The sequence below is a fragment of the Poecilia reticulata genome, chromosome 12, assembly GCF_904066995.2.
Source record: "Poecilia reticulata chromosome 12, P_reticulata-male-v2, whole genome shotgun sequence".
Classification (NCBI taxonomy): domain Eukaryota; kingdom Metazoa; phylum Chordata; class Actinopteri; order Cyprinodontiformes; family Poeciliidae; genus Poecilia; species Poecilia reticulata.
Window position 1 is genome coordinate 12,660,224 of NC_088841.1, and position 25,598 is coordinate 12,685,821.

The following is a 25,598-nucleotide window of genomic DNA, read 5'->3' on the forward strand; positions in this document are numbered from 1 at the left end:
ATGAATAAGCCTCTCAGTACTGTACATGGTGAAGTAAGGACTTTTTTTATTAGAAAGCAGACATGTTTTTGTATTGCATTTAAAGAAATAAGGTACTCTTTGAATACACAACTTAAAACCCATAATACAACGATGGGAATGAAAGAGATTCATCTGCAACATCGAAAGTGGCAACTTGCATTTCCAGTATATATTATTGATGCTTGAGAGTCAGAAGGCGCATAAACATTTCAACATTTTGTCTCTTTTATGAAGCAGTATCAACACTAAAATAGCCTCATACCAATTTGCCTGCTGATAGTCAGAACCAACATGATGATCAAAAATGCAGTTGCATGATAACATCTTTCTTTTTTTCTCTCTCTTTTTTTTTTCTTTTGAAACATCTGTGTTGTCGTCCATCATCAGGTCACCAAAAAGCCCAGAGAATGACAGATAAGGTCCATGCCAACTGAGGACAGCTCTGCCCAATGAGCACCAAGGTTTGAGTCAGTCCTTGCTGCAAACACGCACACATACACACACACATAAAACCAAGAAGGCTGCAGTTGACACCATCGACCCTCCATTCTGAAAGTAAGCCAGTACAGAATGAAACGAGCTGAAAGACAAAAGCAAATAGCAAAAGCACAGCAAGTCATTTCACATCCCCCATAGTGCACTGTGGGCCTCATCCCTTTTCTGATTGTCAGCGCTCTGAACACATGGCTTTAAAAGTTGCATCTACTCGTCTGTTGCCTGTAGCCTTGGTCGCCCTTGATGTTTTTATTTTTTTATTTATTTTTATTCTTTTCTTTCGGTTTTCTAAGTAGTTCTAAAGTGCTGGCATCATGTTCGAGGACACAGACATACACGCACAAACTTTTCAGTGCATTTCTTTTCTTAGTCTCTGAAGATTTAGATGCACACTCAAACTGGGTAGTTAGTTCATGTATGCCGCTCTTAATCAGTATTTTGCTGTCGATTATGAAAGAGATTACATTTTATGCAAACATTCAATGAAAGGCCAGGGCGTATGGTTAAAAAAAATAAATACAGCCCCGTCGACTGCAAGACGACTCAAGTCTCTGCTTGCAAACAGTGAAAACAGTTATTCAGCATAAAATACAGGGTGCATAAAGATCAGAGGTTTCATCGGGTCAGGGTGAACATCTGAATGGCATGCATTTTATGATACAAGTGTAATTTTTGCATATCAGTGTATAATTTTCAGGGTTAACCTTTCAGCAGAGCAAAAAAAAATAAAAAACTATTACAGTGCCCATTATTTTTACAGTAAAAGAGGCAGAGAGCCAAAAGAAGAGAAAAAAAGTTTTGAACAAAATAATAAAAAAATGGTTTCTGCCCAGCCACCAACCCCATCCTGTTTCTCATTTGAGTTCACAGTAAACATGACACTGGTTTCCATCGGAGAAACATGTAAAAATCATACACGTTATTTTACCTTTTTTTTTTTCTATTAAGCACCTCAGACGGAGCTCATTCTCTCATAGGTTAGCCATGACATTCTCTGAGAATTTCTCATTTTAAAGTGCAACATCACCCGGTTACCCCCATGCACAAGATGAAAAAAGAAAAAAAAAATCAAAGATCCCAGGAAGCTAAAAAGGAAAGTAAAAAAAAAAAAGTTAAACTGACTGTGAAGGTGAGGTTTTACAGAGGAAGACACATTTGAGCGGATGCACAAATTCAACTACATCTGATTTTATTTACATATATTTGATAGGTTTCCCCGTTTTGCTCAGCATGCAAGGGTGTCCGAGAAGGAACCGGTCTTATTGTAAATAAAAGCTTAAATAAACACAGTGACCCTAATAAAGGGAGCAAAGTTTTTACATTCAAAAATGACATGAAAGAAAGTAAGTCAGCTAAAGTATGTCAACATAGTTAGAGTCATAATTTTAAAGTTTAGAATAACAATTTCAGTAAGAGAAAAGTCTGATCCTTACAGCCTTCTTGGCTTGTTTGTTTCTGAACAACTACTATGGCACAGACCCACATTCACAGTCTAAGGCACTGCTCCACACTTCTTTCATCACTGCAATGGAGTATATCACATTTTCCTAGGTCCTTACAGCTACTGCACTCTTTTAATTAGAACTGCTCTGAAAACTGTTAAATTGAATGCAGAAAAAACGCATTCCGTTTAAAGACATGTCAGAGAAAGCACAGATTTAATTGTGCAGATTCAATATCTTTTTAACTAGGACCACTTTAACCGATTTAATAAGGGATTATGGTGGGTTTTGATTTTAAGGTGGCTTGCCTTTCAACGTAAATGTATTTGTTTTTAACTGTTTATTTAATTTTTACACAGCTAGCTTATTTGACAAAACAAGAGGGGAACCCAATAGACAAAAAAAGTAATATTTATTCCCTCACAAGAGCAACATCAAATAAATTAGACAAGATGATGCTATAATTTAGTCAATCTTTTCATTTCACCACTAGATGAGCATATTTAAAATCATGTGGAGTAACTGAAACAAACCTCAGTTTTACACTTATTAGGATACTGCTGCCTGTGCTTCAACACACTGGAAGACCTGTTTGTATCAATTTTAAAATATTTATGCAAAAACATCACTATCAGTAAAGTTAACTTTAAATTTCATTTTTTTAAGTTTGCAATTTATATCAATAAAAAAAAATGAAGCCACATACTAAACAAAGAGATTCAATAATTTACTATATCATATATTTTAAAAAAAAGACTGTGACCCTCACCATAGCAATGCTACAATTTACATTCAACCATCATCTTGGCCATTCATAACCCTGGCTTATCTGGGGCAGATTACAGTTCTTCCCAAAGGGGGAAAAATAGAAAATAGAAAAAAAAAGAAATCAACTGTAAACGTTATGAACATTACCTATAGTGCAATCCTCACCCTGTTTTTTTTATATGCAGGGCTATCTAAAAGCTTACCCTAAAGATCCAAGATATACTTGTCAAAGACGGAGAAAAATTTGGCCCGACCTCTAAAGTGGCACATCACTGAAAAAGTACATAACAGATCAAACATACTGGGAGCATCTCCTTAAACCTCCTTAACCTCACTTGTGCAATCACCACATTTTTTTTTTTTTAAGAATATTTGTGATAAAAATTTAAATTTACGGTCTACTTTTGTAATTGAATGTTCTTCGACTGCTGACTGAAACAAGCAAAGAACAAGGGGCGACATTCAACAGTGCATCATTTTAAATCAATGCATGAAAGAAAAACTATAAAGAAAGGCTCTTTGGACTGGGTCCTATGCATGGCAATGGCAACAAGCGTGAAAACGGACATCAAAAACAGAAAACAAGCTTGACGAATGCATGGCCTCAATCCCCCCCCCTTCCAACAAAACACAGAAACAGTCATCGTCAATAGAGACCCGTTGTTTCTATCTGAGCCCACAGAGTGCCTGATTGACTATGTAATCAGGGTAATGTGGTGGCGATTTGCAGTCTTTTGCAGGAGCCGCTTTTCCAGAATCCTTGGCTTCCCCCCCACTCGCTCAACTCTCTTGAGTGCAAACGCAGTAAACCGGCGTAATTTGCTCTTAAAAGTTTTCTTTAAATAATTTAACCACCAACTCATTTCCCCATTGGAGAGCGAGAAATCAAACCAACAACAAAAACAGGATGGAAACAGGACAGAATTGACTTGGTACATTTTACAACACCTCATGAAGGTGGAACAGTACTCCTCTCTGGCATTGCTTTTGTTTTTTTCAGTGTAGTGCACTTCATATATTCACTCTTCTCCGTTTAAGTGGACAATACACTCTTCAGAATTCGTACAAATAAAAAAAAAAAAACAACAACAACAAACTCAAACTAATTCGATGTCAGAAACAGTCAAAGCAGAATTACATCAAGATCATTTGTAACGTTTGGCGGCCTTTTTCCAGAAAGAGACGGAAAAAGTGCTTCTAGTTTTTAAACATCACAGCTCCAGGCAAAAGTATCTGTTACCTTATTTCAATACAGAAATGGGACTTTGCCGTTCTCTTTAGCAAATATTTCCAGCCATTGTTTGGATTTATGCATGCAAGTCTTGACATTATCCCGTGTTTTTTTATTTATGTCTCTGCATCTCCAAGAATTTTGTGATTTTTGGAGTTAGAAAGCACTGCAACATATTCTTTTGGACAGTGTGCAATTTGATTACATCAGTACATTAAACACTTGGATTACAGAAGTGTAATGATGAATGAGCGAGTGTTTGTGTGTTTATTTGCATGTACATATGTGCGGCTTGAGAGGTGTGGTCTGGAGCAGACACAGGCATCACATTGACAGTCTTGTCCGATATGTCCGACTAGATATGCACGAGAAAACAACAAATATGTGTGATAGATTTGTTATGTTGCCTTTGTTCTTAGAGTTATGGGGGAAAAAAAATAAAAAAAATCAGTAATTGCGGAAAATAATATTTTTGTAATTTTCATCATAAAAGTGACACAACACAGTGTGTTGTAAAAGTATCAATACCTTTTGAACTTTTCCATGTCGTAATAATATCATGTAATACTGCAAACTTTCAATGTATTTCATAGGGAATTTATGTAACCAATCAGCACAGAGTCGTGTGTGATTGTGAGGTGCAATCACACACAAGAAACCGATGCTCAATTTTAAGCAAAAAAAAGAGAAGAAAATCTAAAATATTCTCAATCCTCTCAATTCAATTTGATAAATTTGGGTCACAAAAATCCCGGTTAGTCATTTCTGCAAATGACTAACTGTAAATGACTTTCTTTTCAAAGGGAAAAAAAAGGACAAGAACTTTCAGTCTTGCTGTGCAAAGCTGCTCAGAACATCTGAAATTACAGTGAAGTTCAGGAAGTACTGACTCAGGTGTGGGGGTGAATAAAAAAATGCATTTGCTTAAAATTAGTAGAAAACCCTAATTCAATTCAATTCAACATTTTCTTCACATGTTGAATTGACTCAAACTCGATTCACATAAATGCACTGCTTTTTGTTGGTCTGTCACAAAAAATCCAAATAAAATTCAATAAAGTTTGTTGCTGTGACAAAATAAAAATGGACAGGTTCAAGGGGTATGATACTGGGGCAAAGCAATACATGGTAAAATAAAGCCAAAGGTTTCTTATTTTCTAGGCAAGCCTTTCACAGTACATTCTATATGAATAGTAATGGGATGCAAAGTGGTCTTGCTGTAGAGCTGTGTTTCTCAAATACAATTTTCCCCAAGTCACTTTATGAAATAATATTACACTGCAAACTACAACCTGCTGCAAACCAGCTGTTGGTGGTGTCGCACTGATATGATGAATCATTACAGCCATCTGTTTTGTTATTTGACCTTTTGGAATAATGCTGCAGACGCCCCAAGTGCTGAATACATACTTGGACCCGAACTGACTAATGCCATGCCTGTGTATGCTTTTAATAGCCGTTTCTTTCTTTTTCTTCTTTTTTCTTTTTATTTCACTGCATGTAAGTTTGCAAATACACAAGCACACACGAGCGCATGCATGTGTGGCCAACTTTTTTTGTCTGATAAAAGTTGCGAGTGCAGCTTTGTGTGTGGAGAACAAAATTTTCCTGCACGGAGGAGAGGAAAGAGTGACGGACGAGACGGCAAGAAGAAGTAAATGTGAGTGTTAGACGCATTTCATGACATGGGGGAGGGACATTCACTGTCCGTTCAACCTCAGATTTTGTCCAAAACTTTCCGCCCCCTGCTCGGGGGGCGTGTCTGCTGATCCGACCACCGACACCAAAATTGGCGCCCCCAGTGATCGGTCTGGTCCCTCCGATCCAGCTTCGTCGTCATCCTCCTCCTGATCCTCCTGGACTGCTGCTTCGCCTTCACCCTCGGCTTCTGCCCCAGCCGACCCTGTGCCGGGGCTGGCCGCATGAGTCCTGAGAGGGTCCTTGCGATCTGGATACAACCGTTGCTCTAGGCTCTTCAAATCATGCTCGAAGGAAAGGGAAACTCCTGACTGAGGGGCGCCCAGGGCTAGGTTCAGACCAACGGCGGCAGCAGCACTCATGCCCATGCCCGCCCGGTACACTTCCATGCCGTCAGGCAGCATGGACTTGATCTTTGGGAGCCATCTCTTGCGGACCCGCCTTGCGTTTGTGCACATGTCAGCAGCGATCACATTCATTTCACTCTCCTTGAAGTTAGGGTTAAAGTTTTGACAGTAGACTGTAAAAAGAGGAGAAAACAGCCATGTCCACTTAGTCAAACGGCTCCTATTAAAACAAGACATGCACAAGATCATTTACACAATAAACCTACGTTTCACAGCATTGAGGACCCTGCTGTCCAGGGGCTTTCTGCTTGGGTCACTTGTAGAAGAGCGGATGCCTGTCCCACAGCTATTAGCCAGAGTGTTTCTACAGAATCGCACAGTAAACACCAGGGGGCAGAGTCAGTAACAAACATATACAGTAAATCACATGGGGACACACAGAAACACACACTCATCTAGCTGCATTGCACAACATGACCACAGATGGAGTGTGAAAGTTGATTTGTGACAACGGCAGCGGCGCTGGAATCAAGCACACATCTAAGAGAAGAAGACACATGTCTGAACAATAACTGCCAACTTGTGCTTTGCTTTGCACTCACCTATCAAAGAACGTGGCTAAGAGGCGACGGAGCAACACTTTGTGTTTGATGCCGGCACACAGATGGCAGTTCATGAGTTGGCCTCGTGTCATGAACACCTGGGTTCCTGAGGTACACGGACAGAAAAGAATTTCCTGAGATCAACGCCTCTATCAGAATCCGTTTCTTTTCACGTTTAGGTTTCTTCTCGTTTTGTTGCAGTTCGTCTTTCAGTTACGTCTGTATTTTGTCTTTAAGGGAGTCATTAAGAAGTTATTGTTCCACAATGGGTTTTTAGATACTCATTGCAAAGTCATTCATATTGATATGTACAATCTCCATTTTACATGTTTCTAAATGTAAAAAACTAAAAAACATAAATAAATTTACATCAAGTTCACAACCATAGACTAATTTGTGTTGTATATCTCAGTAAAATACACTTACGTTTGCTGAAGTAATGTGACAAGTAATATTCCAAGCAATATGAACAAATTTGAGGGACATTATTGCAGACTGCAAGTCAAAATTAAGCATGTTTACTTCATTTAATACTAAAATTAGATATGATTTTTTCCCTCACATTATAATTTTCTGAATTCCTGTGCTTTTGGATACCTAACCCTAACCAAAATTTGCTAATGTTGCTATGATCATCTCTGTCTTTCAGAAAATTGCTCAATTCTTTTGCTTGAAAATATTCAAGAAAAAAGAAATCTATTTTTTACTTTGCTTCCCCGCATGCTGAGTGGTCACTGCCCATTCAGAGCATCTTCTCTGTCGATCGCTAAGAGCAATATCTGGCAGTCAGGCCACATCATTCAGTTTTTGAGTCATCATAACAGCAAGAGAAAAAAAAATCATTTCTCTTCACATTCTCAGAGCTCTGTAAGGGCCATTTGGCAAACACCCGGCAGCCAGTCATATGCTTTTTACTTTAGTCTGACTTCTACTCGGTCACTCTTCCATAAAGCCCTGATTGATGATATCTGCAGAGATGGTTGTCCATCTGCCACAGTCTTAAATCTCCACACAGGAACGCAGCAGCTCTGTTTTACTCCTTTCAGACAGCTCAAATTCACAGCACAAATTAAACCCACCATTCCAAACAAACTGAAATATCTGAGATCTACTGACTAGTCACGCTTCGCGACCCCTTCGTGACTTCTGTGAACATGAGTCAGGCTGTTTTTTTTTTTTTTTTCTTCCCCCAATTAGCTGTTACAATTCAATTTAAAAGGTGTTGACATCTACCTCTAATTTAATCAAAATATAAACGCAAATCCAAAAAAAAAAAAAGTGTCCTTAGCCAGAGAATAACCTTTGACAGATTGCTGGAGGTTAGTTCTCTCATTCATGATCTGTTTGTTCTCTGATTCACGAATAGTGTTTCTATTCCTCAACAAAGCGCCCTTCTGACATCCTGAGTTTATTAGTTTGAGTTAATTCAATCAGTGAAATACACTCTTACAGGTATTGGATTTTAAATTTAAATTAGGTGCAACAGTGTGAATGTTTTCCAGAGAACTAATGTTATCTGTGCATGTTAATGTCTTTTTTTTAAATGTTTTTTTTTATAGAAGCTTGTGTTTGTATGCCTACCAGCGACCAATTCCAGCTTCTCTCCTGGGTCCCCCTCAGTGTAGAGCTTAGGGTGGCAGCGGTAGCCAATCTGGCTTATGAGGCTTGCAGGAAGTGCTACCAGGTCTCTGCGGATGAGCACGCAGTTGCGATTTTCCAAGGCCAATGGCATTGCTGCCAACTCTGGCTTGTCCTGGACTAATAACATAAAAGAAGAGAAATATTTAGAGGAAAATAAATTGGAGACATAAATAAAAACACAACCTTACCAATGATGTAAGCTTACAAGTATTCATACCGACTTCAGTGTATTCATTTGGATTATTTGTTAAAGACTCTCTTGTAGTGCTGCATAATTGTCAAGTGGAAGGAACACCATACAGAATATTTTTACAAGAACAAAAAAAGGTTGGCATGTGGTGTCTACCTCCTTTCTTCAATATCCCTAAAAAAACTTCCAGTGCAACTGATTTGCTTCAGACGACCTGAGTCTACTGTCTTCTAATGTAATCTAAGTACAAGTACGCCTGTTCCCAAGAGATTTGTTAGAAAATGTTAGTCAGTAAGCAGCTTCTAACGTCCAAAGACAATCCTGTACACTTAAAGTCCTGGACACGTTTGGCAATCACTGGAGAAGCAGCCCTCCAGAAGGACAACAACCATTAAGTGTATAATGATGTGTTTGATTGACCCGGGCCAGAACTAAACCCGAATACCATTCTGATACAAAGCCACTGCCCCAAAAGACTTATAGCTGTAATTGCAGTAAAGTAGCTTCCCAAGTGGACTCCGGGAGGCTTAATGTAAGTCCACTCCACATGTTTTTGAATTAATAATAATAATAATAATAATAATAATAATAATAATAATAATAATAATAATAATTGTTTTAAACCATTTTTCATTTTCCTTCCGATCTACAATTATGTGCTACTTTGTGTTGGTTTGTCTTTGTGTCTTTGTGTTCACTCCCCTCCTTTCATATGCATCTCTGATACAACACACCTGAATGGAATGAATGATTCATTGTCAGGCCCATGAAGAACTTTGTGAGACTCTGAGGTGATGATTCAGACATTTAAATTAGGTGTAATTAGAGGAGGGATGTGTTTACAAGTTGCAGGACAGTGGCTCTCCAGGACTGGAGCTAGAAGTCCCAGGCTCACTGCATAAAATCTCAACACCGTAGAAGTTTGAGGTTGTGGGAAAACAAAAAAAAACAAAACAAAACAAAACAAAAAAAGAGGTAGGAATACTTTTGCAAGGCACTATGCATGCTGCAAAAGCAAAAAATAATAATAAAATAAATAACATTCTTACCACCACTTTCTGTTCCCTTATTGACAATAAAGGATTTGAAATTGAGTTTGTGAAGTAGCTTGGGTAATCTGACGCAAGTTTGTTGTGTTTAATAAATGGTTCAGAGCATTGCAGATGTGTCCCAGATAAGTAATGATGCTGCATCAGTAACCTGATGTTTAGAGGGACCCAAATCCCCCCAAAAAAAGAATCGTTGGGTTTTTTCCACCCTAAATGATTTGCTCTAACCTCTGTGATGATTTGGAGACATTCTGTTCCCTTATTGACAATAAAGGATTTGAAATTGAGTTTGTGAAGTGGCTTGGGTAATCTGTTGCAAGTTTGTTGTGTTTAATAAATGGTTCAGAGCATTGCAGATGTGTCCCAGATAAGTAATGATGCTGCATCAGTAACCTGATGTTTGGAGGGACCCAAATCCCCCCCAAAAAAGAACCATTGGGGTTTTCCACCCTAAATGATTTGCTCTAACCTCTGTGATGACTTGGAGACATATGAGCACAGACGCAAAATAGAGAGAACAGCAGGAATTAATGCATTATTTCCAACACACACACACACGCACACACACAATAGATTTTTCCCTGGGTTTAAGTGAAGATACTTCTGCTTGCACACACACACACGCACGCACGCACACAGGAAAGAGGTGCATGGTTCTCAAATATCCAACAATGTCACCCTGCGGTGCTCTGACTGATTGCAGATAGAGTGGATTTCATGAATTACTGAAACTCTAGAGTTTAACAAACCCCATGCCATGCCTTTCAGTTTCAGGGTGAAAAAAGAATGATGGAGAGTGGCCATTTCATAAACATGTGCCATGTTTATGAAACATCTCTCAGAACCGTCAGCTTCCTGGATGTGAACGTAAACAAAGCGGATGCGTTCCAAGAGCAGGGATGTCTGCACTGGTGTGGAATTATGTTGAAAACATCTTTACAAAGTGAAGGAGCTGCTATTGCTGTGATGAGGGCTGTGTTGTTGGTCACGATGCACTCCGATCCTAACTCCATAAGGCTATCTTTAAAATGTGAGAACCCACACAAACTCTGGAGGCACAACGTCCTGCTTTCCTGAGATGTGCAGGATACATCATTTACGAAAGATGAAATAATATAAATGGAATAAAATGGATGTTGATATCTTATTTCTTTTTTTTAAGTCCTACTCATAAAACCTCAGGAGAAACCCTACTAATTTTTTTCTGAAAGTCATGTTGGATTGGTCCCATTTCAAGTGAATATCCCAGATTTGCACTTATGCAGAACATTAGTATAAAACTCATCAAATTTCAATTCCGAGTGATACGGAGTTCTTGCTTTGAGAAATAATCTGGTTGCCTGGAATCAGTTGATATGTCGGACCGGCCCGATTGGTAATCTACCATCGGAAACAAAGTCTAAGAAGAAGCTTCTTGGAAGTAAAATGTGTTTTCTTTGAAGGTATTTCAGCTATTCCTTTAAGTTAGTGCCAACAAAGTAACAAGAACCTCAACATAGCGCAGCAAGGAATAGTTCAAGGGATTGAACTATTCAATCCCTTGAATAGTTCAATTCAAAGAACTCATGGGTGTCTTGGAAATCCCACAGTTAAGATCTTGGAGTTAAATGTAGCAAGCAGAGATTGATGTTGATAGTTACTATTTCTAACCAGCCTTATCTGTTGTATGTGTGTGTATATATATATATATATATATATATATATATATATATATATATATATATATATATATATATATATATATATATATATATATATAGATAGATATAGATATATATATATATGCAGAAATTAGGAAAAAAAGATAGAGTTCTTTAATCAAAAAGGTTTCCCTTTAAACTTAACAAATCGGTGACTGGAAATCAGTCGCACATCTAATTAATGTATAATCTTTTGCTTTGCAAAAGTATTTTTGTAATGACAAGTAGCGTAAGATTGGACTGTTGTACTCACTCCCATAGGGGTTAGTGGGACGTCCATAGATCTGACTGTAGGCGTCCTCTGTGATCCCGTCATAAGGCTCTTCCTCAAACTCCTCGTCATCATTCTGGTAGGATGTGGGGCTGTCTGTGGTGGGAAGGCTCGACTCTCCTGGGCTGGACCTTTCAGCACCTGTTCCTCCGCCCGCCCCGCTCCCGGCTCCGCCTCCAGTGGTTCCTTGAAGGTGGAAGGTAGGCATACCAGGAATGGCAGGCCCTCCAGCTGCTGTGTAGAAGGCCCTGGCCAACCGGCTCCCCAGCTCCGAGGTCGAAATCTTGGTTTGTGTTGAGGGTGTGGAAATCGGTGTTGGGTCACCCACTTCTATTTTAATTTTACGCTGCGGCAAGAGTAGGGACGACGTAGACCAGCTTTGGGTTCCCAGAACGCTGGCTACTGATAGGCCAATACCATTATTGAGAGGACTCTGCGGCTCCGATCCCGTCTCCTCCAAGGACCCTGCAGTTTGCGAGTCACAGTGAGGTGAGCTTGCCTTAAACATTAGGTCCATGCCTCGTTCAACTATATGCTGAATCTGGAGGTAGCCAGCTGTGTACATGACAACCAGCTGTTCGCTCGCTGCCATCGTTAGCTTCCCTGTGTAGCAGAATGTGAGGATCTGCTCAAAGCAAGCAGGTGTGACTGAGGAAGGCAACTCAAACTGGGTCTTGGTTGAGCTGCTGAAGAGGTCACGAAAGTAGAGGCTGCTGGCTGCCAAAACGGCCCGGTGGGCTTTAAAAGCCTGACCTGGTTCAGCCAGAGAAGGACATTAAAAACATCTCTGCAAAATTTACTAATTAATAAATAATAATAATAATAATAATAATAATAATAATAATAATAATAATAATAATAATAATCATAATAATAATAATAATTTAAAAAATCCAGCTTACTCACCTTTTACCAATATGGATACGTCACAGTGATGTCCCAGCAGTCGCTGCTCATTGAGGGAGCCCAGAACCGTGGCTCCAAAATTCGGGATCTCCACATGGAGCAGCTGGGACATGTTGGCTGAAGGGGGAGAGGAAGATGGGCTTTCAGATTTTCACTCTTCCACCAAGAAAGACATCTGTAAAATCAAAACAGGCAAAACAAAAAATGTATGGAGGACATCTTTTAGCAGGAAAAAAACAAAACAAAAGTAAAACAATGTGTGAAATATGAATATATTTGCCAGAGGGAGAGAGAGAGTAAGAGAGAGAGAGAGAGGAGAGAGAGATGCAAGGAGCGACAACTGAAAGGAAGAAGCAAAGACGGAAACTGAGATGGAATTAAGTGAGAAAACGAATACAGTTGAGGGAGAAGTGAGAGGAGTGTGAAAGAAAGATGGATATGCGAAGACAGTGGGTGAGAGATTGAGACAGGAGAGAGGAAGGAGGAGCCAAGTCACTCCACAGGAGAAAAAAAAAAAAATACAACGCCATGCCTACTGTATGAGAAATGTTGTGAAACCTCTTAAGGCTATGTTGTTTGACATGACTTAATTCCTGGAAACCTCAGGCTCATTCCACGTATTGCTTGTCATGCATGAACAGCAGTTTCCCTGCAGCTTGGACTTTGATGGCCTGGAAGATAGCCTTGACAATAACTTTTTTTTTTCTCTCAGCAACAAAATCCACTGAGTACGGACAGTTTTTCATGTCAGAGTTCATAGATTCTCCTTCATTTTGCTGACGCTACATCTTTGTCAGCATTTGCTCCCCTTATAAGCTTCGAATAGACAGATTTTCTATTTACGCATTAACGCCGACAGTTCCTTGAATTCCTTCACAGCCCATTCTCCAGGAAAACTTGCACCTTCGTTACTTCCATGAACCTTGTATCATTGTCTTTGTCTCTCCACCTACCCACACACACACACATACATATACGCAGTAGTTTCATTATTGAGCAATGCTGCAGAGCAGTTTCCAGGAATACAAACTGAAAAAATGTCACCGCCTCTTTAACACACAGACATACACACACAAACACACAAAGCCTCTCTCTCTCTTTCTCCCCCTCCCTTTCTCTCTCTCTCCCACTTCATGAACTCCATACAGACACACATGCACTCTGGCTTACTTACATAAAAGCGTGCATGCATACATAGATACACAGGCGCAGGCAGTGTAGGCTGCATAGGGAAATTACTGTGTAACCTGGCACCTAAGCACTCACCTGGAGGAAACCAGCACATCATAACTTTTCCTCTGCTAACACGCAGAAATACTGCTCACCGTTAGCACAGACAGTTCTGAGTCTTCTGCTTTAAGCAGAGTCGGGAGCAGGACAGATGAGGAGTAGTACAGACAGCAAGAAGAGCACTCTGATGTTTCCCCTCTGTCTGGCCAGCTCCCGCTTTCACCTAAAGTGTCTGCCTTAGAGAAGCTTCTATGACTTTTTTTTTTTTCTCCTCTTCCTGCCTCCTATCTTTGTGTCCTCCAAGACCCCATTCTCTCTGCTCGCGGTCTGCTCCAGCCCCGTCTCAATGCCTCCTTATCATTATCTCTCCTTGCTTTCTACTCTCTGAGGGCTGAATTCAACAAGTGCTGCTGTACAGAGGGAAGAGAGGAGCAAGAGAATATAGAGGAGAGAGAGCGAGAGAAGAGGGAAGAGCAGGGCGAATCAATGATGAAAGGAGTGGGAGGCTGGGTCGGTGAGTGTGTGTGTGCATGTGTCTGCGCGCGTGTGTCTGATCAATGCAGTATCTATACGTCGCAGGGAGTGGGAGGGAGAGAAAAACACAGGCTACAGTTACAGACCGAGACAGCGACTGGGCAGAGAGAACGTCTGAGGGAGGGAGGGGGGAGTTGAGACAGAGAGAAAGTCATTTGAGGACAATACGAGCAGGGAAAGACAATTAGATTGAAGCAACTTCTGCCACATGCCCCTTAACACGGATGTCTATACGGTGCGACAGAGCAGAGGGAGGGGAATGACTCAGACAAAAGAGAAATGAGAGAAGCCTGCAGAGGTCGTGCACGCTGTTAATTAATTAGACACGGAATAGTGAAACTTCTGAATTGCCGCTTTGACGCAAGTCTGTAGAGAATGCATCATTCCTTCACTCAGCCAGCCGTTAAACTGGAAGGTTTGAAAAGTTTGCCGAGAGGTGTTTTCCACTTTTTGAGACAATAGCGGGGGACAAATAAAGAGAGATTTTTTTTTTTTTTTTTTTTTTACTTTTCAGCAAGTGTCGTGTATGTTCTCTGAATCATGCCAGGACGTCTCTTGCCAAAACACCCACACACAACCAGAGCAAAGCACTGTCTCCACACAAGCCCTATTTTGCACATGAATTGATAAATTAAATGATTAATTTACACCTCCGCTTTGGTAGCTCTGCTTATTTAGGTGGCATTTCTCTGCTTCTGCTGTTACTTTTTTTTGCCAGCACAGAAAAAAAAAAGAAAGAAAGAAAAAAAAAAAACGGCCTCCATAGATGTCGCTTGACGTGGATGAGAGGAGACGGATGTTGCAGCCGGTGACAGGACAACGGCAACGAGAAGCTCAGTATCGGAGACGATGAGTACCATGAAGATCTGTGTGGGAGGCTTAAAAAAATGCAAATTGCTTTGATGGATGCGCAACAAATGTATTATTGTATTTGTGTAAACACATACTGCCCGCAAAAGTATTCACACCCTTGCAACTATATCTTTTTTTTTTTTCATAATGCAGCTATAAGGCTCAACTATATTTGGATTTAATGTAAAAGACCAACATAAAGCGGCGCATAATTGTGCACTAGAATGAAAAGGACAAATGCTTTTTAAAACTTTCATTTGCATTCATTGCCACTATGGCAATACTTTGTAGAACCACTTTTCAGTGCAATTACAATGGAATTTTTTTAGGGCAATGTCACTAAACAGGTGTTCTCCAGATCAGATACATCAACTGATTTCCTCAAAGCGGAGGAGCTGTGACTGTACACAAAGTTCCCCCCAAACGGCGAAGTCCTTCACCTTGTCTCTTCTCTTAGATCCAGCCTACAGAGGAAACTCACTTAAATCACTGTATCAGCAATCTCGTTCTTCCGGTAATGAGCCATAGCTTATGACAATAGGTGACTGACTCCTAAATCCCGAGCTTCACTTTGTTGCTCAGCTCTTTCTCCACCCACCATTGCAGGGTGGAGAAATGCTGCAGAAGAGGCACAAATCCATCCATCAATAAATCTCCTGATCCGTCCTGCCATCGCAGAACCATTGATATTTAAGTCTGGAGTTTGATTGGGTCAGTCTTTTATCAAACCATTCCACTGGAAGTCCAGCTGTAGGTTTAGGGTTACCATGCTCAAAGTTTGATCTTACTTCCCACTCTCATTTTTTTTGGTTTTCTGTAACAGGTTTACTTCCACTATTTCAAATATTTAATCCATCCAACTTCTCTTCAACTCTGACCAGCTTTCATGTCCATGCTGAAGGAAGACCTTCCCACAACATGGTGATGCTATCACCTTATTTCCCAGTAGGCTGACACACATGAATTGTGCAACCTTTCTGTGTGATGTGTAGGGTGGCATTTTGCATGTAGGCCAGAAAAGTTTAACTCTGGCCCCCTTATGACCAGAGTATGTTGCTGGACATCTGCTAAACTCCCAACGTGGCTCGGCAAATGTTTAATTTAGGACTTGTTGTTGAATGTCTTTCAACAATGACTTTATCTTGCCAAATTTACATAGTCACCAGATTTCTTGAGTTGGAAGACTAAAAGTTTTCTTGTCAACAGCTCCTCCAGAGTTACCTTGGGTGTCTTGGCTCTCTATGTCTGACCTTTCATCTCAGACGGGTAGTGATGCATCGGTAGACTTGCAGCACTCCAATGCATCCTCCACTTTTTATTTCCTTTCATGTCACATGAACTGCTTTGATGTGATCTATTAAATGGAAACCCAATAAAACACAAAACATAAAAATGGTTGACCGGGTATGAGCATTTCTGCAAGGAAGTAGGTATACTCACAAAAGTTGCTATTCTTGCATGCTAGCTTAAAACTGAGAGGCATGATGGAAACAGCTCCCTCTAAAGAAATTTTAGGAGATGAGAGCAATCACGACCTTCAGAATCTCATTCCATCTTTTTTCCTTTGAATATGGAACGTTAAAATAAATAAATAAAACGCTGACGCAGAGAACTTTTTTTTTTTTTTTTTTTTTTACATCGGAGCGCATTCCCTGAAAGTGTCAAGACACACTCATTTCACTCTCTGCCAAAGTAACCTCAGGTGGAGAAAGTTGCACTTTAAACTGAGCAAACTTTTACTCTCCTCAGTCACAGCGGAAACATGAAAGTGAAGATATCACCGAGGGTTGAATACAGTGAGTCAGTGAGTTTGGTTGGGAGAGCTTAGCCACTGAGTGTGTGGTATCTGCACGCCACATATAGGCACACATGAGTGAGCTCACACAAAAAAAGCTCTGTGAAAACGCCAGAGAAACAAATCCGCAAACATGCTAATGCAAACAGACATAAACTCAGTCCCCTGCGCTTTCTCTCTCACACACACACACGGTCAGGTAATCTCCCCATGCACACTCAGCAATACACATTCTGTTTGTCTGTGTGTCTGTCCCATTGGGATGCTGCCAGACTGCTTGTCCACTCGTCTGTCTATTGGTTATTGTTACTATTGTGTCCTTACATTGCCTCTTGCCCACCCCCCCAGCACCCTCTCCCTTTTCTCCTACCCTTCCCATCCTGCATACCACGTACCCACTGTCTCTCTGCCAATTAATGCACACAGGGCTGCATTGCAGTGAGGTTGGCGCGTGCCACGGCAGCAAGCACAGTACAGAGTCTACAGACATGCATGTACGTGCCAGCCAGGCAGAGCGGGAAGGAGAGGATGGAGGGAGGGATTGGAGGAGGGGGGGTTGAAGCAGAAAGGGAAAAGAGTAAGAGGGAGGGGGAGAGAGAAAGAGCAAAGGAGAGAGAGCAGAGAATATGTTGAGTCAGGCAGACAGGACAGTGGAGTGCCACATAGCACATATACACATAGCTGCATATTTATGCAAATGTATGCCAGAATGAATAAGAAACAGGAACACATGCATTACAGAGGAAAATGTGCAAAAGAAAAATTTAAGGTGCGCATGTGCATTTACACACGTAAATTCCAACGAAATCTGCATGTCAAAACTTTTGCTCTGATTACCCGAGGAAAGTTTGCTTTCCCATTTTCAAACTTTCTAGCAAATTAAGACATGTTTTAATAACCATCATCCTTATATGCCCGACTCTGACTTCTGGCGCTTTGCCTGTGCAGACATTTTGTGATTTTATTTTATTTTTTAAAATTTTGTTTTATAAACTCGACAGAACGCTACCCCGATTGCGTTCTGTCTGTTTTCTTCGAAATGTGTTGCATCCATTTTTAATTAGGGACTCATACCTACGCACAGTGTTATTAAGCGTAGCAGCAGGTCCAGCCTTATCTGAATAATACGAAGACACGAGAGGATCCTCCAGATGGCAAACAAACACATGCACAATCACGCATACACTGGCAGATTTTAATTACCAATTCTACTGTAGCTGCATAAATGACAATAGGGTAAGGGTTAAGCATAAACTAACTCAAGTTACAGCCTTTTTTGGGCTATTTTTGAATAATTCGAGTGAGTTCAATCTTAAAGTAAAGCGGGTCTCACACAATGGAGACGGAGTGAAAACCTACCCACAACTCCAACAATTATCTCCTAAGGACACGCAGAGAAGTAACAGCATTGATTAATGTCTCATTTCAAGTGCAAGAACCAATGCAACGAGCTAACCGCGTGAAAAGTTTCATGTGAGTCTGAACAATATCAGAGCCCTCCGTTCTTGCTTATGTTGCTTCTATACAATCTCAATATGAACAGTCCCCTTGTTATAAATATTCAGATCCTGCAGTTGTTCTCATGTCTAAAGTGTACCAGACAACAGATTCTATCCACGTTGAGAAGGCAACGCTCCCTGGCAACAGTTCTACCAATCGGGACTGAGCAGGCGTCTGCCTGAGTCTGTCTGAGTATCATTATGGGATGTCGGTGAGAGAAAGAGAGAGAGAGACTCTTTGCCTTTGCTTATAGTGTAACTGTCTGTCTATAGACCCTGCTGGATAAAGTTGTCTCCACATAGCTGTGAAAAAAAAAAAAAGGGAAAAAAATCTAAATAAACTGCTATGATTCATACAGTTACGTAATAAAGAGACAACTATGAAATGATTTGTTGTGGGCTGAACATTGTCTGCTATCTCTCCACTTGCATTCACTCAATATGCACCAATTATATGTGCTGACGATGTGGGCTTATCTTGTGTCTGAGGAGAAGAAAAAAAAAAGACACTTTCAGTTTAGACCAATGAAAGAATGTTGTCTGAGACAACAATCGCGCTTTGATAATGCGTTCACTTTTAAAAACCCAAGTCAGCAAGGGTTTTATGTACAATTATCACCTTAATTAACTTATTTTTCTCTTAACTGAATTCATAGCTGAATGAATCTAACCCCTGCTGTGTTTTGTCTGGGTCACAATGCTAGGCTGTAGAGTTTAGACACTTTGTGTTATGGGAACAAGGCGTTCCTCTTTTTCCTGCATCCCAAAAGTAGATAGATTTGACTGGTTTTCAAAGATCTAAATAAAAATATAAAAATAAAAAAAAGAACAAACATGCTTATTTGCCAAATGCCATGAAAAAGTAACCTAAGCAAATCCAAAAAAGTAGTGACCAATGGTGATGTAATTTATTAAAAGTAAAAAAAATAAAATAAAACCCTTGTCTGAAAGTATAGTTGACTCCCTTAGTAAATCACATATCTAGAGTGATTAGAGAATATTTTCTTTGGTTCACATTTACCTGACACACCATCAACTGATTATTACCTTTCCCCTAAAACTATGAAATCACTAAAATACAGCCTGCCTGACAGCATTGAAGCAGGGTAAAAAAATCTCCAAAAAGCAACACTTCATACCATGATCTTAAGAAATTCAAGAACAGATAAGAAACAAAATCCTTATAAAGGGTTACATTGTCATTTTCAAAGCTTTGGGACTCCAGCAGACCACAGCAAAAGCCATTACCCACAAATGTAGAAAGTATGGAACAGTGGTGAATCTTTCCAGCCTTGCAACAACTTGACAATTGAACAAGGAGATCACAAAGGAACCTATAGCAACATCTGCAACGACAGCATGAATGATTTGACAGGAAGAGAGTCTGGTCAAAAACTGCATCCATGGGAGATCCGAGCTGCGAACCTCCTGTCAAAAAAACATAAAGGCCTGTTTCCATTTTACAGAAAAACATCCCAATGATCCTCAAAACTTTTAGGAAGCTAATTTGTTGACAGATGAGCCAAAAATGCAGAGTTTTTGGAAGGAGTTCTTTCCATTACATCTGGCCGAACATCTGACTCCATTTTAGTAAATGAATACATATCTTCCATGGTTGTGGTAGATTGAAGCTGATTCGCATCTTCAAATTTAGTGAGTTATACTCACTGCATTTTGTGAGTAAACCTAATCAAGGATCAAGATTTAAACCTGTTTTGCAGACTTCTGTGGTTTCCAAATGAAGTAGGTCAGTCAAACACCAGTGCTGAGCCACTGCACCCATTTCTTTTAAAGACACCTTGGTGACTTTTGAAAGCACAGAAATTTAGACAGATTCAAAGCTTAATTCTTATAATTCAAAGTGCATAAATGGAAGGTCTAACGACAGATTTGCTCAAGAGACAAGAGTTTTGACATATTTTGAAAAAACTAAGCCTGCCCAACTTTACTTTCCACAAATGAACAGTTTTACTGATCACAATCCACCATCATCACAGGACATTTTGATTTATTTTTCATACTCATCATTTTAAATGCTCACTTTCTGTGTTTTTCTTTTACAACTAAAATAAGTTTTTGTCAGTCTCAAGCTGCATTTAAATAATAATGTATAAGCATCCGGTTCAGATTTGATCAGTTCAAGCATACTAGATTTTTTTCTTTTTAACAAAACAGTATTACTAGGACTGTTTAAACTCAACCCTGACAAACAAAAACTTGTGTGGTCAAAATAATTGAACTTTTCAATGGATCAATATTAAGAAAAACTTTTTTTTTCTTTTTTTAATGTAATCTGAGCTGTTTCCATCCCCTCACATTGGCAAGGGTGTGGACAAACAGATGCTCAGGCCTTTCCTTTCCCAGTAGCAGCTTGATGACTGATCATAAAAAAAACCTAAGCGTTGTTAGGCGTTAACAATTTGCAAGTCAGTATTCTCATCACTTAGATCATTAGTAATTCATATTTTCTCCCTGTCTCCTTCTTCTACTGCACACCAAAAATTCTTCTACATAATTAAAAATGGTGTGGACTACTTCAATGTTTTGTAGTCAAGTGTTGTTGGCCAGTCAGGGGAATTATGACTTCCTTCTTCCCACAAGATAAATGTCTCAAAGACATTTATGCTGGGTGAAAGCATAAAGCGTTCCCCTTGTTAAGAAAATAAATTTAAAATATGCTAGTTTTAAATCTTAGCAACATGTCTTGATTGAAATAGCATAATTATAGTTTTCAGATTAATAACTTATTCTGCCCTATTGACCTTTATGTTACCTGTAGTTACAGCAGATTGTTTGCTAAGATCTTTTGTATTCTCCCTTTGTCTGTGTGGGAAACAATCAGGAGAAGTTCAAGCTTTCGCACTGATCTGTGAAAAGCCATAAAACAGCAGGAGTTCAGGCCAGTGGAGGAGAAGCTCCGCTTCCACTTTGTTTAGATAAAGGAGACAACTGATGTTAGATCTTGAAAACAAATTGCAGGGAGTTTCTAACTTTAAATAGGGTCCGAGACAGCTCCTGGTTGGATGAGCAAAGATACGCCTTATTTGAATATATTAAAGACAAGAATACGCCTTTATATAAAAGTTTGTACACAGGAGTAACAAATCAGATTTTGCTCTCTGCAATTTCTCCAAAGACATCTTTGCTTTTCTTTCTTTCTTTCCTTCCTCTTCTTTTCTATTTGTCTCAGGTAAATGAATGTGTGTTTTAGTGTGTTTTGAAATGTCTGTGTTGTCAATGTGATTTTATACTTTTAAATGTTAAACTCTGAAAATGTATGATGTGGAGCATTGACTATCATCTCCGTGTGGCTTTTGTTTCCACGCATGGAATCATTGAATCCGGGAGCACAAGAGAATATAATGAGCCAGAAGTTGATGATTTTATTCTCTTAACACCCTTTACACCCAATGATCATAATAATAGCTTAGCATGTCATACGCAGCTGGAGGTGGATCCAGTTGAAAATAAGACTACAGGAGTTGAAGGATAAGGTTCTTAATTAAATAATAAGGTTCAGAACTTACACAAATACCTGAAACATGAAGTATCGCTTAAGAGAACCAGAAACCACAAATGAACAGCAGAGGGTACAGCAAGGAACGGAAGAAATACGCAGGCCTGAAATGTCCAGAAGAGGTGATTGGTTGAAACCAGGACCAGGTGAGTTGAATCAACAGTTAAAAAGTCGCTGGAGACGAGTCAGCTCAAAAGGCTGAGTGCCACAAGACGTATGATACAGATAAATGAGAAAGTCACAGAAGAACATGTCATAAACATGGGCTAAACCAGAATGTCAAGTGAAACACAAATGAACAAAGCAAAAAAATTTATAAAAAATAAATAAATAAAAATTACTGAATCCAAGAACCAGAATGCAGACCAGAACAACTTGGTCAAAATATGCCTTTTATCAGGTTGTTTTTATAGCAGATGGCGAGATGAGGACAGATTCAAGCTGTTACTATTTTTTTTTTTCAATAATTCCCTCATAGTATCATGTGTTGCCCAAGGAAAGCAGTTGTTTTTAGTTGATAGGAAAAAAAAAGTTGCCTTGGAAAGCCATTAAAATCTACAAACCACATGAAAGCAGGACAACGTTCCACTCAAGATATTTTTATGGAGCAATTTTTAAAAGCCAAAAAATATCAAAAGCTAAGAGTTTGCAACAAACTAGGTTGTGGCTGATAATTTCTGGAATTAAGAAGTATTTTGTCACAGTTTAAAGCAGATAAAAATAAAAAATAAAAAAAAACTCAAAGAGACCATTTACAATTTGAGTGGCTCTCTTAGAGGCAAAGACATTCTTAATCCCTGGTTCTTGGCATTTATTAGGATAAAATCAATTTAGTGGTTACTACCCCAGACCGAACTGGAGTGCATGCTCAGTTGAACATTGGCAGACATTTGGATGTCACTCCAAATGCACTTGAACATACATGACAGACTACGGGCACACAAGGGAAAGTTAGACAAAGTGATGATGAAGAGCGAGACGGATTAAAAGGCACATGAGAGCAGTAGTCTTAAATGAGAGCGGAGACAAGGTGACTCTGAGAGCGGGCAAAGTAAGAATTCAAGGAGATGGGAAGAAAGAGGTAGTGGGAGTGGAGGATGTTAACAGAAAACAAGAAAAGAGAAGCTGACATAGCACAGTCACAGTGAAAACAGGGTTAGAAAAGAACAGGGAAATGAGGCAGAATCACACAATTGGAAAAATGTTAAAAGAGTTGAGAAACTCATCTGATGGGAAGAGACAAGCATGAAAACACGGTAAGTTTTATTTGTCACCAACTTCTGGAGAAACAGGCGAAGCTCATTAAGTTGCACAACGAGGCCAAACCAACGAACATCTACACGGGACCCATTTTTAGGTGGAGCGACATTTTGCACATGACAAATAATAAGAAAGCAAAAAGAGGATGGCATGAGAAGAACAGGTAGGTTGTGTGCAGATTTTTGTAATATCGAGCACAAGTTGCAGCACCACGGGGGCCTGAGGGTCATTCCAGTTTGCAGCAACACGTCCTAAAAAAGACATTTTGAATCACCACTGACACAAGACCAAAAACTCCCTAAAGTTACGGCTTTAAGGGAAGCCATACGTCAGCAGCATAAGAAGAAAAGTAAGGAAGAGAAAGCCCTCCAGTCGTTGAATAAATGAGTGAAGTTTCAGTATAAATCAAGTCATGACTGCCACATGACATGTCTTCTTTTAAGGAGGATTTTAATTAAAAAGTATACATATGTACATGCTGGCAGTCTCACGGCTGCCATGTGATGGTTAGGAGTCAAATATATACTGCATGAATATTTTGAATCAGCCTCAGGGACTTCATTTCATGCTGGCACATAGAAAATGATGAAACTATGCTTCGCTTTTGCCAGCACATGGAATGATGTGCTGCTGTTGCCGACAAAGTATAATTTTTAAGTGGCTCAGGAAGTTTTTTTTTCTTCTTCTTCTACCTTTGCCAATTTTATAACTTGTTTTTTTCTCTATCAACTGTCTGTGGAGATAGTTATCAAATGAATAAATATGGTACTTGTAAGTGTGACAGGCATGTAAGAGTTTAGACTTGGGCTCAAGAGCATTTGTTGTCCCCCAAAATCTCTTTTTTTCTTTTTTTTATTCAACAAATTGATGCTTTGCAAAACCTGTATTTTAATGGCTAAAAAATGTTTTAATTAGATTCTTGCAGGTTGTTTTCATTTTTTAATCTTCTTATAAGTAACACATACTTCAGCTGATTGAAAACATTTATGCCATAGCCGAGCTTCTAACCTCACTTTCAATTTTCAAACAGCAAGCTATCATTCTTCTTAGTGTCTTCTAGATAACATGTTACAGCCTTTGTATAAATATTTTGGATATTTTTTCTTTCTGTATGGATGTAGATCATTGTAGAAATAACATGTTGAACAGGAACCTTTTAGAAATAAAGAACATATACGTAGATTTCGTCTTTAATCTGCGAAAACTGCATTTCTGCAGATCCCTTCGAGATGTCCCGACCCACTAGCAGAGTCAAAATAACCTTATTATTCCATAAGCTTTTTAATCAGTTTAGAAAATGTCTTGAATGTTAGAGTGCGCTTCATAAACCTTCCTTTCAGTCTGTTATTGGGAAGCAGAATTAGCAAAGTTCAACTTATGCTATCTGTCCATTATATAGAAAGCATGCTACGCTAACAACTAAACCTTAAATTTGCCTGAAAAATCCCAATAAAGCCGAAACGAAACTTCAACAACCGATAAAGACAATATTTAGTGGTTTGAAATGATAGCACTAATTTGCATTTGAATTAACTAAGTTGCACAGTTCTATTTTCTGGAAAAAAATAAATAAAAAAGCTGGGAATTTATGTAGTTTTGTTTGCCTGCGAAGCTATGTGCATGACAGCCGATAAGTCTAAAACAAAGTGAACTAAACATGACACATGCTTCGCCCTTGGCCCCACAGTTAGGATATTGCAGCTCTGCCTTGTGACTCCACTTTGACAACGACGTCGGTTTTACTCTTTGGGGGGGGGGAGCTTTGGTGTGCATCTCCGAGGTGCTCATTTCCAAACAGCCATTACGCCACTGCAGGGAGTCTGTTGGCTTACGAAAGAGATAATTGGCTGTACAGTTTTTTGGATGTTTGCTATTTAGAAGCTTGATAATTTATTTCAGCGAGTACAGTTATGAAAGCAGGTGTGCCGTTGTTCTTAGCATGCTTTAGCACAAGGCAGCTGATCACAGAGAACGCTGAAAAACACTGAATTTGTTTACACATTTAATTAGTTAAAACAGGATCCAAAGACATATACATATATCCAATTGTTGTGAATGAGAGCTTCATTGTTTCCTTAAACAACTAAAGACTATTTAATATCGAACAGTAATTCTTTGTATAAGTGCTCTTCTTAAGGAAAGACATGTAAAAAGAAATCTCTGGTGTGAAACATTTGCTTGTTTTTTCCTTTTTGACACTATGAGATACAGACAATTAAGGATAAGATATTCAGCACCCTTTAAAAACCTTAAAATAAATTTAATGTTTTTAATGCACAAACATAATCTTAGATAAAGTTTTTCTTTTTATTTGAGCTTTGGAGATTTTTTCTTTTTACTATCTTCCTTTGTGTGGATAATGGCAAAATAAACTTGGGTCCTTATCCAAACTTGTCTGTCATGGATCCAGCTATAATTATTACTCTGACTGAAGATATGGGCATATTTTGATGATTAATAATATTTTGTAGCCACTTTCTGATTCCCTCTTTCCCATTTTGAAAAGTAAAAAAAACAAACATGTTTGACAATCTCACAATTATATCCCAA

General features: G+C 39.2%; 1 protein-coding gene across 4 annotated transcripts in view; it reads right to left on the minus strand.

Moving 5' to 3' along the window:
• Positions 1 to 24: 24 nt before the first annotated feature.
• The window catches only part of nacc2 (NACC family member 2), a 37,397-nt gene continuing 11,823 nt past the window's right edge, over positions 25 to 25,598 (minus strand). Inside the window, exons 1-7 of one of the 4 annotated variants that reach the window (XM_008424402.3) lie at positions 13,628 to 14,776; positions 12,362 to 12,478; positions 11,438 to 12,208; positions 8,186 to 8,362; positions 6,605 to 6,710; positions 6,269 to 6,366; positions 25 to 6,175 (exon numbers count right to left, since the gene is read on the minus strand). In XM_008424402.3, coding sequence (XP_008422624.1) covers positions 5,658 to 6,175; positions 6,269 to 6,366; positions 6,605 to 6,710; positions 8,186 to 8,362; positions 11,438 to 12,208; positions 12,362 to 12,478; positions 13,628 to 13,649 — 1,809 coding nt within the window. In that variant the 5' untranslated portion in view covers positions 13,650 to 14,776 and the 3' untranslated portion in view covers positions 25 to 5,657. Of the gene's footprint in view, positions 6,176 to 6,268; positions 6,367 to 6,604; positions 6,711 to 8,185; positions 8,363 to 11,437; positions 12,209 to 12,361; positions 12,537 to 13,627; positions 14,777 to 25,598 lie in introns of those variants that run through there. The other 3 variants (XM_008424405.3, XM_008424407.3, XM_008424403.3) reach the window with 3 other exon arrangements.